At 43.7% G+C, this 19034-nt stretch overlaps 1 protein-coding gene across 1 annotated transcript; it reads right to left on the reverse strand.

Moving 5' to 3' along the window:
• Nucleotides 1-1380: 1380 nt before the first annotated feature.
• On the reverse strand, nt 1381-17605 carry LOC112627486 (RNA polymerase-associated protein LEO1-like). The gene is made up of 10 exons (XM_025389812.1): nt 17536-17605; nt 14197-14291; nt 13006-13151; nt 11879-11963; nt 10485-10579; nt 9466-9600; nt 7787-7919; nt 6445-6628; nt 5513-5607; nt 1381-1668 (listed from the first exon to the last, which is right to left on the reverse strand). Exons 1-10 carry the CDS (start codon nt 17603-17605, stop codon nt 1381-1383), a joined length of 1326 nt encoding a protein of 441 aa, XP_025245597.1.
• Between the last annotated feature and the right edge of the window lie 1429 nt (nt 17606-19034).

Here is a 19034-nt window from a genome sequence, read left to right on the forward strand (position 1 = left end):
CTAAGTTCTAAAATTCATTCCTTACATCCTTCTTCAAGAACAAGTTTATCAATTTCCCTGAGTTATTCAGTCCTACCTGTTATGGACTGAATATTTGTATCCACACCTGCCCCCCACCCCAAATTCACATGTTGAAGCCCTAACCCCCAATGTGATGGTATTTGGCGATGGGGCCTTTGGAAGGTAATTAAGGCTAGATAGGGTCACAAGGTTGGTCGCCTTATGATGGCATTTGTATTCTTATACAAAGAGACAGGAGACTCTCTCCATCATGTGAAGATACAGCAAAACAGCAGCTGTCTGCAAGCCAGGAAGGGAACCCTCATCAGGAACCAAACCATGATCTCGGACTTCCCAGCCTCTAGGAACGTGAGCAATAAATTTCTGTTATTTAAGCCACTCAGTCTATGAATCATGTAAAATTAGTTATAATAGTTGAACACTTTTACTCATAAAAATAGTAATTTCATAAGGTTCAACCTAATATCATCAGTACTAGGCCCTGTCTGTTCATAAAATTGAATTGAGTTGACAAATATGAAAGAGCAGGGTCAGACAAGTGCAGTGGCTCACACCTGTAATCCCAGCACTTTGGGAGGCCGAGGCAGGTGGATCACCTGAGGTGAGGAGTTCAAGACCAGCCTGGCCAACATAGTGAAACCCCGTCTCTACTAAAAATACAAAAATTAGCCAGGCATGGTGGCACATGCCTGTAGTCCCAGCTACTCAAGAGGTTGAGGCAGGAGAATAGCTTGAACCCAGGAGGTGAAGGTTGCAGTGAGCCAAAATCACACCACTGCACTCCAGTCTGCGTGACAGAGCAAGACTCCGTCCCAAAAAAAAAAAAAAAAAAAAGGCTGGGCGTAGAGGCTCACGCCTGTAATCCCAACACTTTGGGAGGCCAAGGCGGGCTGATCACCTGAGGTCAGGAGTTCAAGACCGGCCTGGCCAACATGGCAAAACCCCCTCTCTACTAAAAATACAAAAATCAGCTAGGTGCAGTGGCGAGTGCCCATAATCCCAGCTACTCAGGAGGCTTGAGACAGGAGAATCGCTTGAGCCCAGGAGACAGGTTGCAGTGAGCCGAGATCGCGCCACTGTACTCCAGCCTCAGTGACAGGGTGAGACTCCGTCTCAAAAAAAACAGGGAAACATGTAATAGGTTTGAGGAAACTTAAGGATAAAAGTTAAATAATTTAAAGTTTTCAGAGTTTTCCTAACTTAGGGGAATAAAGAAATTGACCTGGAATCTTTAATGTCATTCTCCCTTCTGAGAATGGCTGTTGAGCTTCATATTCATGTACAGGAAGCCTCGATGCATATTCCCTTTGGTGAGTCAGGGAGACTCGGGTGCGTGAGTTGTGAGCTGCTCCCCTGAGTTCAAGAGAACTTGAGTGCCAGGGACTGGCTGTGCGGCAACAGTGCCCTCACCATGTCCTCCAAAGCAGTCCAACTAAAAATGCTCAGCCTGGTGCTACCACTGCTCTTATAGGTACCAAATAGTGGGAGTGGCTTGACCACTTGTGAGTCTAAAATTGCCAAACATTTTTTTCCTTCAACTGTTAAGCTTTCCTGCATGGTCTGCAAAGGTCGAGGGCTTGTAGATCCCAACCCAGTCCCCCAGCCCCTGTCCTGTTCACAGACGTAGCAGATCCTCAAGGCCAGCCCCTTAGAAAGAAACCTGATGTTAAAATTAAGTTGTGCTAGTACCCTTCATTGTTCTGAATGAGTCTCTCAATTCTTCTTTAGAAGCTAATGCTAATTGTGAATGTGTTTAATATACAAGCACAAAATTATGCTGTAAAAGTATAAAAGGGAAGGAAATAGAATTGTAAAATGGGATTTTTGGCATGGTGAAATGGGCTAGTTTTTTTTCCCCTTGATCATTTCTATTGAACAAAACATTTTAAAATATATATATAGTATTCTCAGAGGTAAAGAAATATAAACATTGAATTGAAGGATTTATGTGGTCAAATCTAAAGCCCCCCTAGTTCAAGAAACTGATGTCAGAGAAGGGACTGTCCAACACAACAGCATTTGTTTGTTCATTCAGTAGTTTTTAGGTTCTATTATGTTCCAGCTGTTGTAGCAATCACAAAACTAGAAATCAAATCTGGTATTTTGTTTCCCATTGCACTTTTCCCTAAACCTAATGGTGCCTGTTTATCTCAGGTAGATATTTTGGGTATCTTCATAAGGTCACTAAAGTATTAGCCCAGCATTGTGATCACTATGCATGGAAGATTCTAACCCTTGTCTCAGAAAAGCTTACTTGTTTACTTAAGTAAAAGCTTTGTACAAAAGTCTTACGCTCTTTAAACCTCAGCTTCCACATCTATAAAAGGGGTATAATAGCACCTGCCCTAAGGATTAGAAGTGGTCAAGCCCACACAGTTCTGGTTAAGTACCAGGTATCCAGTGAGCTCTCCCTGCTGTACCTGCTCTTCCAAGAGCACAGTGCCATATGGGAAATGGAATTAATGCCATACTAAGGGGACTACAGAGCACAGAAAGGCCCCAAACTCAGCTAGGCAGTCCAGGGAGGACATCCTGGAGGAGGCCATAACTGAGCCAAACTTAACAGCAGGAATGCACTAAAACCTAAAATCCACCTACAGTAAACAGTGAACAAAATCCTCCTCTTTGGGAAAAAGTGAATTTTCTAACGTAATGGACTTGCTTTTGAAAACTTTTTATTCACAACTAGGATTATGCAAAAGCAACTCAACTTCAATTAAAACAAGTCATTTCATAATTGTTTTAAAACAAACTGTTGAATACAGTGAGTGCACATTTTAGGGCTTTATATCATCTTCTTCCTCTTCATGCTCTGCTTTCCTCTTTCCAGAAGGTGTGCCTGAATAAATATGAGAGGTAAGACATTTTAAAATAAATTGTTTTTGGAAATTTTATCTAAAATGGTTCTGACCCGACAGTGAGGGAGCCAGCCCTTCACGCTAGAGCTCAGACACCGTCTAGATCAGGCAACTGAATAGGTTTCCCCTAGGCAGTGGTCAAGGCTGAAGAGACACTTTACTTTTTTTTTTTCTTTTGAGACGGAGTTTTGCTCATTTCCCAGACTGGAGTGCAGTGGTGTGATCTCAGCTCACTGCAACCTCCACATCCCAGGTTCGAGCAATTCTTCTGCCTCAGCCTCCCAAATAGCTGGGATTCCAGGCATGCACCACCATGCCCGGCTAATTTTTGTATTTTTAGTAGAGATGGGTTTCCACCATGTTCCACCAGTTCGAGATGGGTCTCGAACTCCTGACCTCAGGTGATCCACCCGCCTCGGCCTCCCAAAGTGCTGGGATTACAGGCGTGACCCACTACACCCGGCCTGCATAGAATTTATATTGTATTATAAGTAATCTAGAGATAATTTTTTGTTTTGAGACAGGATCTTGCTCTGTTGCCTGTGCTGGAGTGCAGTGGCACGATTACGGCTCACTGCAGCCTCAACCTCCTGGGTTCAATTGATCTTCCTGCCTAAGCTTCCTGAGTAGCTGAGACTACCTGCGCTCAGCTAATTTTTTAATTTTTTTTTTTTTGTAGAGATGGGGGTCTCATCTTGGTCTCAGGCTGGGCTCAAATGATCCACCCGCCTCAGCCTTCCAAAGTGCTGGGCTCCCAAAGCACCCAGCCTACAAATGATTTAAAGCGTACAGGGGGATGTGCATAGCTTATATGCAAATGCTAAACTATCTTATATAAGCAACTTGAGCACTTGTGATTTTAGTATCCTCTGAGTCCTGGAACCAATCCACCATGAATACTGAGGGACAACTGTGTGTTGTGTAGAGAGAGGAAAAAATAAATGAACACACAGTGACCACTGTTGTCACTGCAGTGTTTTTCCTGTCTGTATCTCTAGAACCTAGAACAGAGCATGTGTTCAGAAAACATTCAATGAATTAATATGGCCAATGGGCAATACCATAGTGATTGTCTTATATAATTCATATTTAAGGCCAGGCACAGTGGCTCACGCCTGTAATCCCCACACTTTTGGAGGCTGAGACAGGCAGATCACTTGAGGCCCAAGAGTTCAAGACCAGCCTGGCCAACATGGCAAAATCCCATCTCTACTGAAGACACACACACACACACACACTCTCTCTCTCTCTCTCTCTCTCTCTCTCTCTCACACACACACACACACACACACACTCTCTCTCTCTCTCTCTCTCTAGCCGGGCATGGCGGTGCATGCCTGTAGTTTCAGTTACTCAAGTGGTTGAGGCACAAGAATTGCTTGAACCTGGGAGGCGGAGGTTGCAGTGAGCCAAGACTGTGCCACTGACTCTAGCCTGGGCAACATAGCAAGATTGTCTCTAAATAAATAAATAAATAAATAAATAAATGACTTAAAATTTATTTGTACCTGTGATCTTATAAAAGGAAAAGAAAACAAAGGAAAATATTTTATAACAAATGAGATAACCCCTCAACTACTATTACATTGAAACAATAAGGACACCCAGTTTTAAGCCAGGCACCATAGCTCACGTCTGTAATCCCAGCACCTTTGGGAGGCCAAGGTGGAAGGATTGCTAAAGGCCAGGAGTTCGAGACTAGCCTGAGCAACATATTGAGACCCCATCTCTACAAACCATTTTAAAAATTAGCCAGGCATGGTGGTGCACGCCTTTCGTTACAGCTACTCAGAAGGCTTTGGCAGGAGGATCACTTCAACCCAGGAGATTGAGGCTATAGTGAGCCATGATCATACCACTGCATTCCAACCTGGGCAACAGAGCAAGACCCTGTCTTTAAAATAAAATAAAATAAAAGGCCGGGTGTGGTGGTATTGGTATCTCATGCCTGTAATCCCAGTACTTTGGGAGGCTGAGGTGGGAGGATCACCTGAGGTCAGGAGTTTGAGACCAGCCTGGCCAACATGGTGAAACCTCATCACTACTAAAAAGTACCAAAATTAGCCAGCCTTAGTGGCAGGTGCCTGTAATCCCAGCTACTTGGGAGGCTGAGGCAGGAGAATCACATGAACCTGGGAGGTGGAGGTTGCAGCGAGCCGAGATTGTGCCACTGCACTCCACCCTGGGTGACAGAGTGAGACTCCATCTCAAATAAATAAATTTTAAAAGATACCCAGTGTCCCACAATGAACATGGTAGACCACCCTTGCTCTACCCACATGAAGCAATTTGTAGTTCTGTAGCTGAGACTTGATATCTCAGGCCCTGCACCTTTCTTTACAGGCCTTTCCATGTTCCTAGAGTGCCTAACCTGGCCTGTGTGCTTGCAAGCTTCTGCTCATTCTTCAATACCCAGCAGAGACTTCCTTCTCCATGCAGCCTTCCAAGACCCACCCGAGCACAGGTATCAGACCTTTGGGTCACTCCTAGTCCTACTACTGCATTTATCTCACTGGATTTCAGTCAAGTGTGTAGACAGCTAATTTGTGCATGCCTGGTCTGTGAGCTCTGTTCCCAGCAGTTGGCTCCTGAGCACAGGGTAAACTCTGAGAATTGACTACATTTGGTCTTACTTCATCATTACTGAGTTTCTTTGCTCTCACTAATCTTTGAGTCTTATCTTCTGATCCCTGGTCACTGTCTGAGGAATAGATGCTGGCTTGTTCCTCTGAAAGCAAAGGAATTTAAGACATGGGATTCACCTTCAAAGATGGTTTATTCCTCAGTGTTTCTTCTGCCAAATATTGTTACTTCCCACTGTACATTTTTCCTGAAGGGTCAACTTTTTTTAAAAGTTTCAGTAGGAAGGTAAATAGAACTTTCAGACATGCTGAAATGACTAGATTTGAGAGGTTTTGTTCTCAGGTTATTTGATCACTTTTAAATACATACACATCAGTTTTAAGAACTGTGAAGCTTAAATATTGGGTCTTTAATTATACAAGCAGAGGAACTATCTTATATACATTTCCTTCCACAAGGACATAAATTGTTTAATTGATTTTATTTGGAGGATGCCATGTTTTCTTTTCTTTTTCTTTCTTTTTTTTTTTTTTTTGAGACAGAGTTTGCTCTTGTTGCCCAGGTTGGAGTGCAGTGGTGCAATCTTGGCCCACTGCAACCTCCATCTCCCAGGTACAAGCGATTCTCCTGTCTCATCCTCCCGAGTAGCTGGGATTACAGGCATCCACCACCACGCCTGGCTAATTTTTCTATTTTTAGTAGAGATGGGGTTTCACCACGTTGGCCAGTCTGGTCTTCAGCTCCTGACCTCAGGTCATCTGCCTGCCTCAGCCTCCCAAAGTGCTGGGATTACAGGCGTGAGCCACTGCGCCCGGCCAGATGCCATATTTTCACAGCTAATCTTTTCTGTGGGAGAGAAAACAAAAAGGCTTTCGTACTTTTGTCCTCAATAAATAGTAGGACAAGGAGTAACAGCTCGCCAGAGCAAAAGCAGGCACTGCCACCCTGAAATGATGAAATGTGACCTCCATACCTGACTCACCTTGGAATTCACCTTGATAATAGTTTTTAATAGCAGCCAGGCTGAAGGTGTCCTTGCCTTCCTCCTCCACACCGTCACTGCCAGGGTCCTGGTAGGAGACACTTGGCTCCTGCTGGTAGCGCTTCTCCCGCAGATGGATTGCCTGAGACTCCCGGTGAGTGGAAGCCCTCAAGCGTTCCTCTTTCTGTAAAGAAGCAAATAACCTCTTCAGCCTAAAACCAAAACTTGTGCCCTCTTGCATCTACTTTTACCATAAAGAACACATAATGCGTAGTCCAGGGTAACAGCTGTCCCATGTGTCTTTGGGGCACCATATTCCCCATCACACCTCTGTTACTCCACATGGATCCTTTGGTTTGCAGGTGTGAAGGCAATGCAAGGGTGAAGAGGCAGAAGGGGCCAGGTGCAGTGGCTCACGTCTGTAATCCCAGCAATCTGGTAGGCCAAGGCGGGCAGATCACTGGAGGTCAGGAGTTTGAGACCAGCCTGGGAAACATGGCAAAACCCCATCTCCACTAAAAAATGCAAAAATTAGATGGGGGTGGTGACACACGCCTGTAGCTGTAGTCCTCAGCTACTCAGGCGGCTGAGGAAGGAGAATCACTTGAACTTGGGAGGCAGAGGTTTCTGTGAGCCACGATCATGCCACTGTAGTCCAGCCTGGCCGACAGAGCGAGACGCCATCTCAAAAAAAAGAGGCAGAAGGGTGCCCTGACACTAACCGGCTTGATTGGCATTGGCACAGGCCTATCCTCCGGAGCCGTGCTGCTGTTCTGTTGGCACAGGCCTGTCCTCCGGAGCCGTGCTGCTGTTCTGTGCTGCCACTCGGCCCAGAGAGAAGCAACCCACCCGAACTGACCACCTGGAGCAGGAGAGGCTGTTTCTGTTCATCCCTGAGCCACAACGACCTGACCTGCCCAGGCTCCACCAAACTCCCATGGCTCCCAGATACTCTTGTCCTGACCCCTCAACCCAGAGCTCCCCATAGCTCCAGTGACAGAATGGAGAGGCCTTACTAGGGGACAGTTCTTGAGCCACAAGGTAGACTCCATTTTTTAAAATCTGCCTGGCATTTCACACATTGGGGTTCACAATGTATGTTTGTGAAAGGTTACATTTTTTTAAATCATCAGTTTTCTAGATTTCAGAGTCCTTTGTTTGGTAGTCTCACCAGCAGCCACTGACATTACTGTGGTTAACTACACACTTAGAAGGTGAAGCTGGTTCCCTGATGACTGCAAGAAATAAAACAGCAGTGGCAATAAGAAATGGTGAATTAATGTTCTGGAAAACATAGGTCTTACTACTCCAAGTGTCCCAGGATAAAGCTTACCGAACATACCTTCATCACTTCTGTGTGTTGGCCTTCAGGATCACGACCCGCCATTGGTAAGATTCTAATTTTCTGTGTCTTTGAACTTCTATTAGCAAGTGGCAGGGTCATCTTTCTGTATGTGGCACTGTCAGAGTGAGGTCTGCCAGGAAGTGGACAAAAATGTCTCACTGGTCACTATGAACATTTGGAGGCAATCATACCCATAGCAAAAACACCTGGGGACGAGGACCTCGCACTCAGCAGACAGAGGAGGTAGGATCACAGTTCTTCCTTCTCAGCCTCCTGAGAAACTCCTCCCTCTGCCCCACCTCCTGGGGAAAGCTAACTGGGCTAAAGTGGGAGTGCAGCAGAAGTGAGGAGAGGCAGGTGGCAAGGTCAAAGTATTTTACAAAGAATATCCCCGATTGCAGTCAGAGAGAGGAGAAGAGACGGAATATGAAATCTCAGTTCCCAGAGGGAGGTGCAGATGCCAGAAGGGACATTTAGAGAACTAACAATGAGTCTCTCCATCTGGAAAAAATTGGAAGTCAAAGCAAGGAGGCAGGTCACAGTAGCAGCAGGGGCCTTATAACAGCCCAGGGGGATAATACAGCTAGACCAGGAGTCCTGGGTGGAAAGAAATGTCTTCCTGACTACAGGAAGGCAGCTTTTAATTATGTATATCAGAGGGGAGGAGAATGATCCTTAGGGGAGAGTCTCTGGAAGAGAGAGCATGGCTACAGAGAGATGGGACGTCCAGAATGAGATGATGCCAGGCAGTCAAATATCACAGTGTGGAGCACGGGGGACAGTGAAAAAAAGCAAGCTCAGAATCACACGTCTTTTAGGACGCTATTCTAGGAGAGATGATGAAGAGACTGGATTGAGCACCACTCAGCACTTGTGCCAGGTCTCTATGTGATGTTCTATGTGTTATTTGACTTCATTGATACAACATCCCTGTGCAGTAGATGTTGTTATTGCCATTTTATAGATAAGGAAGCTGGAAACTAGTGAGATTGCAACCCTTCCTCAAGATTACATAACCTGAGAGCTGTCCCTATTTATAGTCTTTAAAAAGACCAACAGATATACTGAATATGTTTTACATACTATGACATCCATTCATTTAAGTATACAATTAAACAGTTTTACAACCATGACCCCTGTCTGATTTTAGAAAACTTCCATGTCCCCCAAAAGAGCGCTTGTCTTTTAAGTACTCCACCTCTGGAGGAAAGCCTACTCCTAATCAACAGTACTGTGTCCTTCAGAGGGAAGGCATGGAGAAGGGGCCACAACAGTAAGCTTAGCTGGCCACGGCATCTGACTGCTCAGGCACAGGCTGCAGCAGCCTCAGGCAAGGGTCTGTTGCCAGCACACACCAGCACTATTCTGATGATGGCCTAGCTTCCCAGGTCAATTTCACTCCAGGGAAAGGACCTGCTGAGCAGCAGAGCTGCAAGGACAAATCCTCCCGGCTTCTTACCAAGTGTACTGATCATTGTGGATTAACATACCTACATTCTGGGTTATAATCACTCTCCTGGGAATTCTGATAGGATGAACTGGCTCCCTGAGCAGTTCAGCTTGGAGTCAACTTAAAAGGTGTATGAGAACTAGACCGTGGTCCAGGGTTGGGTTGTACTATCTCTACTTTGTTACTCCTTAACTGCAGGTAATCATGTGTCGGTGTGAATAGTTACCTAAAGGTAAGTTTGGATTTAAAGATGGCTTGTCCCTGCAGACCAGTGTCTTCTCTTACAAACAGGTGGATGTAATTGCCCAGCAGCGGGGCTTTGTACACATCAAACACTTCATTGCCTAAATGCAGGGACATGCTGGAAATGAGAAACAGTTCAAATATTAGGGTGGATATTTAATGAGTCCTACGGCTTCCATTCTGTCATGTGAGCTTTGCTTAAAATAGTGTGGAACTGCTAGATCCTGTCCTCATACTGAATTCATAGGAAAAGCAGAAAAGATGCTGTAAATAACCTGTCTCCTTCCAAAGTAAAAAGTGGTAAAAATCTATCCTCTTAATTGTTTTGTAATTTTACAAATCTCTACCACTTCATTAGCAAAGCAGAAACAAGTTTTCAAAAGTATCAATTTGTCATGTCTGATATCTCACCAATGGGAGCTACCTTTAGTCTTTCACTTCAGTAAGGTAGATACAATGGCTTTTGTCACATCTTCAGTTCATTTCCGAAGTCTCCACCAGCACAGCTATAAGACCACTACCCTATTTACTTCTCTCAAGTTTCCTAGGTAATTCCAGAGACCTAAATTTTTGTAAATCCTTTAGTGAAAATGACCCCAGGCCAGGCGCAGTGGCTCATGCCTGTAATCCCAGCACTCTGGGAGGCCGAGGCAGGCGGATCACCTGAGGTTAGGAGTTCGAGACCAGCGTAGCCAACACAGTGAAACCCCGTCTCTACTAAAAATACAAAAATTAGCCGGGCGTGGTGGCACATGCCTGTAATCCCAGCTACTCAGGAGGCCAAGGCAGAATAATTACTTGAGCCCAGGAGACGGAGGTTGCAGTGAGCCAAGATCACGCCACTGTACTCCAGCACTCCAGCCTGACAGAGCGAGAGTCTGTCTCAAAACAAAAAAGAAAAGAAAAGAAAATGACCCCAAAAGAAGTTTCTACAAAGAAAACCTCACTCATCCCAGGCCTCCCTCTTGGCATATCAGTATTTTTCAGGCATTTTATGCTCACCTTCTATCTGACCACTTGACCATCCGAGCATTGCTTTCTTTAATTTTATTTCCTTCTTCATCCCGGCGTATCCTCCATCTTATAGTATTTTCTACCTGGTTAAAAACCCAAAGGCATTGGTTAGTTAAACCAGTTTAACTAAATGTTCTTCTTTCTTCAAGTGATTTATAATCATGTGTAAAGACTTGATAGGTAATAATAGAGTGAGCTTACAAAAACTAACTGATTCAGCACAACTGAAACCTACCTGCTACATATACCTAGAGATGTTGGTTAAACTAACCAGACATTTTCTTCAAATCTCTTCTGAGCTCCAGTTCATATCAGTGGAAGCAGGAGCTAAGTAGCATGCAGGCCAGAGGTGTTATCAAACAAGACACATGAAGAACTCCAAAGGAGACAGCATGAGGCTTTGGGTCCACATGAGGTAGAGAGTTAAAATGAGACCTCTGCCTATGGTAGGGCCACTTGAAGATGAACCCAATGAAAGACAGGCAAAAAAAGTGCCCCATTCACCTAGTGAGACAGGGAAGCTCTGGGCATGAAATTACAATTTTTAAAAAAGAATAACGAATTAAAAAATTAAAACATGAGATCAGTGCTTTGCCCTGTTTTTGAGTCTGAATTTATTCTACCCATATGGTGGAAAGTAACAACAACAACAACAATTTCCCCTGCCCAGTGCTACCACTGGGGCCCCGGTAGAAACTCATAGGCAATCCTGTCGCCAGGTGTGGTGGTGTGCACCTGTACCCAGCTACTCGGGAGGCTGAAGTGGGAAGATCGCTTGAGCCCAGGAGTTTGAGACCATTCTGGGAAAAACAGCAAGGCCCATCTCAAAAAAAAAAAAAAAAAAACCCACACAAAGTTTTAAGTTAAAAAAAAAATTGTTTTAAAGGAAACCCCCTTAAGGAAGAACAACATGCCTGTGAAAGCAGTTGGTAGTGCTTTGCTGTCCCCGGCCTTCAAGAGAGGAACCACCTAATGACAAGTTCTCTTTTGTGCATAGTTTGAATATCCATGAAGAGTTGAGACATTTCTATTGTGGGAAATCACCAGGATCTACCCACTGTAAAATGTGGAGTCAATTCCATATGCCTTATTATTATTTATCCTGAAGGAAGTAGCTAACAATTTTCAAAACTGTTTATCTTTACTTATGTCAAAAAAAGCATAACTGCAACCAAAAGAAGAAAGTGACAATTCTACAGGTATGAAAAAGAGCACATACCTCCTCCCGTAAAAATATTCTGAAAAGGTGTTTTAATTCCTAGGTCTAAAGAGCTATTGAACAAGAAACATAAGAGGATTTCCCAAACTCAAGTCTCACGTTGTCATCCCTGCTTTACTTTATAAAAGGAAAAACTTAAAAGGAATAAAGTGTGGGATGGTACCTTTAATTTTAACCTGATTCTATCTTCCTCGTCAAGCACTTTCTCATCTTCAAATTCATCTTCATAAAACTGAGGATCAAAAGGCCTACAAATTGTGTTTTTAACATCATGTTAGCCATATTTAGTAAGGAATATGATTAATATTATATTTAATCATCCCTACAAGGTGTCCCCATGTGTTTCCAAAAATCACAGTAAACAAATAACTTCATGTAAACCTTCAAAGAAGTATGCAAAGTACCATGCTTTCTTGAAATTTGTTTCTAAAACATATTGCCTGAAATAAAATTCAAATGCAACTAACAATTCAAAATGTTATTTGATGAAATATGTCTTCCAAAGTATAGGTAACACATGGTCTTCCCATATTTTTTAAAGAAAATGTGTTAAGCACAAGAGCTTGCATGCATGTACCTTAGTGAATCATACCCACCGACACTATTTTGTAGTACAAAATAATTGTCTTTTCTAGATTCACAATGGCTTTTGCATAGAACATTTGTGATTTTTTTTTTTTTTTTTTTTTTTTAGGCAGAGTCTTACTCTGTTACCCAGGCTGAAATGCAGTGGCACAATCTCGGCTCACTGCAACCTCCATCTCCTGGATTTAAGAGATTCTCACGCCTCAGCCTCCCAAGTAGCTGGGATTATAGGCGTGTGCCACCACGCCCGGCTAATTTTCGTATTTTTAGTAGAGACGGGGTTTCACCATTTTGCCCAGGCTGGTCTCAAACTTCTGACCTCAAGTGATCTGCCCGCCTCGGCCTCCCAAAGTGGTGGGATTACAGGCATGAGCTGCCATACCCGGCCACAACATTTGTGATTTCTCTAGCAGACTTTGTCACTCTTATTTTCTGATTTGTCAGCTTTATACTAGGGAGAAACACCTTCATCCATTGTGATCTGTTTATGTAAAAGAAAGTGCCAAAATGCTAGAAAAATTATTAGCATTAAAATTCTCTCTCAATAGTGATTCATTTTTCTACCACAGCACATCCTAGATTTAATTTTTTCAAAGTTATATGAGAAATCTCCCATCTTTGTGATTAGCAAACTCATGATAAATAAAAAAATATTTATTCTACACATATTTTTAATATCTTGAAAATTTTAATCAGTCCTCTTACTTGGGTTCTATACTGAGAAACTTGGGTAATTTAACAAAATACAATTCATTTCCTAAATCGGAGTTGATATTGGGAATTTCTTCTTCTATTATGGTTTCAGAAATTGGCTCTTCCTCCTGCTGGTCCTGAGGCACTCCATGTTCATCCTAAGAAAGGAATCAGAATGTGAGAGCTTGAAGACATTAGAAATGTGCTAGCTTTACTCATCCTGCACTAGGCAGATGCAGGTTTGACAGGAAGTAATGTTTGTTTGTTTGTTTGTTTGTTTTTTATAGAGTCTTCACTCTGTCACCTAGGCTGGAGTGCAGTGGTGTGATCTCGGCTCACTGCAACCTCTACCTCCCTGGTTCAAACGATTCTCCCGCCTCAGCCTCCTGAGTAGCTGAAATTACAGGCCTGCACCACCATGCCTGGCTAATTTTTGTGTTTTTAGTAGAGACGGGGTTTCACCATGTTGGTCAGACTGGTCTCAAACTCCTGACCTCAGGCGATCTGCCCACCTTGGCCTCCCAAAGTGCTGAGATTATAGGCCTGGGCTAGCGCGCCTGGCTGGGAAGTAAATTTACACTCCACTTTAGGGACAAAACAGTCAGCAATTCTTCCAAGCTTCTCCCTAAAACCTCACCTCATGCCTACAAAAAGCAAAACAGGCTGGGCGTGGTGGCTCATGTCTGTAATCTTTGAAACTTCGTCTCAAAAAAAAAAAAGCAAGACAAAACCAAACAGAAAAAAAACACGGGAAAACAGGATCCGTTAGCCAACATTGGAAAAAAGTATCTATTTTATTGACGTATTTTGCATAACATATTCAGCAACAGAAGTATGAAATTATTCACCCCATCAATACTAGACAACTATTAAAATCAGAGAATATCAGCATCGCTCATGCTTCTTGTCATAGGCTTGAATAAGAAAAACCTTTAAATCAAAGGTTTTTATGTTATGTATTATATTTTTATATTGTTTTATATTAGTCTAGCCCCTAAAGTTTGGCATCAGCTTTATTCTGAGTAGTTCCTTCTGTGCCTTCTTATATCCAGAAATTCCCAATATAGCTAAGAAAGTCACCTATTCATCAGATGTTTGGCTATCCACATCCTCTCTCAACATGAGACAGACCCATCAGCCTCTGAAGCTTTCTTTTTTTAGCTTTGAATAATGGGATTGGTTGATATTGGTGATTGTACTTACAACCAGCTGTCGTGGAGTAGGTGGTTGATTGCCCTCATCACTCTCAGAAGAAATGTCATCTATATCTCCAAACAGATCCATGGTCCCACTAGGATCTTTGGTGTTGGGGGAAAATGCACAGTATTAATTTTTCCAACCAAAGTTCTTATACACAGTTCTTGGTCCACCACTTCAACATAGTCCCAAGCTTCATAAAACAAATCTCCATTAAACCAACCTCAAACTGGCTCCCTAAGCCAGGTTCTCAGAAGCTTAACTAACTAGAGTGTCTTTGGAGAAAGAAGGAGGCAGAGTTGGTGGGTGAAAGGTAAGCCATTCCTGAATTCCTAATCCTCAGAATCAGCATGATAATAGTAAATGCTTGTTGTTGTTAAGTGCTGAATTTGAGAGTGATTTGTTTTCAGGTTTTTTTTTTTTTTGAGACGGAGTCTCACTCAGTCGCCCAGGCTGGAGTACAGTGGTACGATCTCGGCTTACTGCAAGCTCCGCCTCCTAGGTTCAAACGATTCTCCTGCCTCAGCCTCCAGAGCAGCTGGGATTACCAGCGTGCGCCACCACACCCAGCTAATTTTTGTATTTTTAGTAGAGACAGTATTTTACCATGTTGGCCAGGCTGGTCCTGAACTGCTGGCCTCAAGTAATCCACCTTCCTCGGCCTTCCAAAGTGCTGGGATTACAGGTGTGAGCCAAATTAGCCAGCCTAATTTGTGTCAAATCTTAAATCATTTGGCAAAGTACACATGAGCACATAGTATTTCATTCAGTTGGAGTTTCTTGGGTGTTTTCTTTAAGATATTTGCAGTTGCTGCCCCTTTCTTAAACTCTGGGTACTGGAATCTTTTTAATTCTCAATATGAGTAGAGCTTTCTGAGCTGTAAATTAAATGGGAACTTGGCCTGCATGGCCACTGTGTATGGCCCAGAGCTGAGCAGACAGCCATAGTCATTTTATTATTTGCATACTGGGGACTGAACAAATGAGTAAATAAATTGAGGATATTTGAAACCAGGCTTTTTGCTTTTGGAGAAGGGGACAGAAGAGACAATTCAGCAAGAGTCTGTATTAAGGGAGCCTGAGCCACCTCTACAAGAAACCTTCTCATGCCTTCTAGACCTTATTGAGCCCAGATGATAGATTGGTAAAAGACTGCCATACATATGCCCAATCTTACAGCTTCCTGGGACAGAAAATGCCCAGTTCATTCTGAGAAGCTCAGCCTGTGTGGTTACTTGATGTTCCATGATTAAGTGTTAAAAGGGACTGTCTAGGCCAGGTGTGGTGCCTCATGTCTGTAATCCCAGCACTTTGGGAGGCCGAGACGGGCGGATCATGAGGTCAGATCAAGACTCCGTCTCCAAAAAAAAAAAAAAACGACTGTCTACAGAAGAGGACGTGGATATGTTCAAATCCCTAGAGACCTGTACTCAGTTCTCTTGCTGATTCTAACCACAGGGTTCAGACAGCAGTGATATTTGCCACAGACACACTAAGCATTATCAGATATGCTGGGTTATTAGGCCGAAGTGGAAGAGCAGTTTGCCCTGTAACCTGGAATTACTGCAAAACAGTCTCTTATTCTGGTCCTCACTTAAAACAGGTAGCATCTCTGCCTTACTTGGCAAAAGGTCAAAGTGCACAATGAAATAAAGTGTACATTGGCTCCTAAATCCAGAAAGATCCACCAAGCATTATTTTGCACTGGTAGGTGGTTTAAGGTACAGCACCATATCCTTCATTTTGGAGGGGCTATCCAGACATGCTCCAGACCATTAGTCCCCCAGAAACTTCACTGAGGTGGCATGCCCCTAAATTTTGATGGGGATTATCTCCCACTCTGTGGTTTACACGCTGAGGGCTGATTACTAAGGCATCTAAAGTACAGTTATTTCCTACTCATCAGATCAGATACCATCAGCATAATGTCATCGCTGCAGTGGACCAGTGTGACATGTGGAACATCAAGATGGTCAGGAGTTTTGCAGACTCCATATGGCAAAGTATATAGGTAAGTCCATGTAGCTGTGAGGCAAGATTGTTGCCTCAGACCAAAGGGTTTCATTGGTCTAGTAAGGGGTACCATTGGTCTAATGAGGGGTGCCATTGGTCTAAAAAGTAAAAGCGAACTGTTTCTGTTTGTCCTTACATATTAATATGAAGGGGAAAAAAGCATTTGCCCAGGCTGGTCTTGAACTCCTGACCTCAGGTGATCCACCCACCTTGGCCTTCCAAAGTGCTCAGATTATAGGTGTGAGCCACCATACCTGGCCCTGCCTACAGCTTTTGAAGGATACATGTCCTCCTCTGCTTAATGTATTTCTCACTTTCCTTGTGACCCAGCCTGGGTGACAGAATGAAACTGTCTCAAAGAAATATATATGAAATAGCAGCTGCTAATATAGTCATTATTTGATTCGGTATAAGATAACCAGTCATTTCCAAGATCAATCTGCCAATAGGCCATACAGGTGAGATAAATGAGGGATGTGGCCAGGTGCAGTGACTCATGCCTGTAATCCCAGCACTTTGGGAGGCTGAGGCAGGCAAATCACATGAGGTCAGGAGTTCTACAGCAGCTTGACCAACATAGTGAAACCCTATCTCTACTAAAAATATAAAAAAACTAGCCAGGCTTGGTGGCGTGTGTCTGTAATCCCAGCTATTCGGGAAGCTGAGCCAGGAGAATCACTTAAACCTGGGAGGCGGAGGTTGCAGTGGGCTGAGATCGCACTACTGCACTCCAGCCTGGGCGATGCAGCGAGACTCTGTCTCAAAAACAAATACATAAAGAGCGAGACTCTGTCTCATAAATAAATAATATAAATTAATGAATAAATAAATGGGGGATGTAAGAGGTATCATCAACTCTGCTTCTTTCAAGTCTTTGATGGTATCATTCATCTTTGCAATTCCCCCAAGCATGCAGTGTTGTTTTTGGTTTATTATCCTGGTGAGAAAAATAAGTTCCAGGGGCTTCCACTTGGTCCTTTCTACTTTTTAATGGTACTTCATGGATCAGAAGACAATGTGGGGAATTTCTCAGTTGACAAAATATACCTATTCCAATCATATATTTAAGAACTGGGGAAACCACAAGGTGGGTCAGTAAATCTGGAGGGCATACTGTGAGTTGAACTTGGGCTAAAACTCCATCTATCACCTGACCACTGTCAGTCTCCACTTTGTATTTAGTGGAGTATTTGAGGTTCTAGGAGTGAGCATCAACTGAGCCAGTATCTAGTAGTCCTCCAACTCTGGGTATTTCCTTTCCCCAGTTTGTAGTCTACTCTAGTAAAGGAGATAATCTGACTCATCATGATACCAATGGACACCATGGGCTACCAGCATCCCCCTGCTCATTGGTGGGGAGCTCAGAATTGCACTCAAACCCAAACCAACCCCTAAACTCCATCTTTGAGGATTTGTTGCCTTGACCACCTAGTCAGGTTCTAGTCAGGGAACAGAAAACACACCAGTTGTCTGTACAGCTGTACAGACATAATTTAATATTTTAAAGTTGCAACTGGGTTTAAAGTTGTGGACTAGGTTACTGAAAGTATAAAAAGAGGAACTCTGAGGGTTCACAGAGGTAGCAGATGCAAAGAACAGCTTCCACCTGTGGGGCTGATAGGGAAAAGGGGGGATTATAAAAACTTAAAACACTTACATAAAGGGCCCCCTGGAGCTTAACTCATACCTGAGGAAAAGCTGCTGCCCAGCTGGTCCTGATGTCTCTCAGGGGGGAAAATGAAGCTGGCTCTGCAAGTGCTGGCAAAACTGCAAACTGGACTCTGCAGCTGCAGAAAGGCTCTGCCTCTGCTCAGGTGAAGAAGTGTTGGTGGGTCCTCTCAGAAAATGCAAGTCAACAGGAAGCCCCCAGAAAGTTCCATAAGCAAACAGGAAGGAGCAATCCCTTCTTAGTTCTCCAGGCTTCCAGTCTTCCTTTGGCGCCCCCTAACAGGGGGCAGCTGGCGAAGCTCAACTCTGGTCTGTGGACTCCTGGCCCCAGCACCTCCGTGCCAGGTACAGAAGAGTAGGTTTGGAGAAGAGACAAGAGCTTAACAACTGACACAGGTGTCTACTGGTAACATGTTTAAAACAAACACACAAAATTGTGTTGCCTTGGAAGGAGTGGAGTCAGAATGAAGGCTCTTAAAAACCAGGTAGAGGGGTTTCCATTTGATAAGCCAGGAAATCGCTGGCACTGAAGATTTCTGAGTTAGGAAAGTGACATGATGATGACTTAGGCCTCCCCTCTCTTGATGTCACTTTTCTTTATCTATAACCAGGCTTCAGGGTAAGCCTCCCACAACTGCCACTCTCAGTTTGGACTAATAGCACCAGGAAGAAAGATGAGTCAAAGTAGAGGCTATCAGTAAGGACAAGATTAGTGTATGTAGAAGAGCTCCACAGAGAAGGCAAATATGTGTGTGGTGGATTTCAAACATACCTGCAGATTCTTTGCCATTCTTCCAATCAAGAGGAATCAAATTCCCCTCCCTTTGTAATTTTTGTTTTTTAAGACAGAGTCTCACTCTTGTCACCCAGGCTGGAGTGCACTGGCAGGATCTCGGCTCACTGCAACCTCTGCCTCCTGGGTTCAAACAATTCTCCTGCATCAGCCTCCCGAGTAGCTAGGATTACAGCCATGTGCCACCATACCTGGCTAATTTTGTATTTTTAGTAGAGACGGGGTTTCACCGTGTTAGCCAGGATGGTCTCGATGTCCTGACCTCAAGTGATGCCTACCTCGGCATCCCAAAGTGCTAGGATTACAGGATAGCCACCGCGCCCAGCCCAGATCCCGTCTTCATTTAAAATTTTGACATTTTGTTCATCAT

This window comes from Theropithecus gelada, chromosome 7a, assembly GCF_003255815.1.
Source record: "Theropithecus gelada isolate Dixy chromosome 7a, Tgel_1.0, whole genome shotgun sequence".
In the NCBI taxonomy this organism is placed as follows: Eukaryota; Metazoa; Chordata; class Mammalia; order Primates; family Cercopithecidae; genus Theropithecus; species Theropithecus gelada.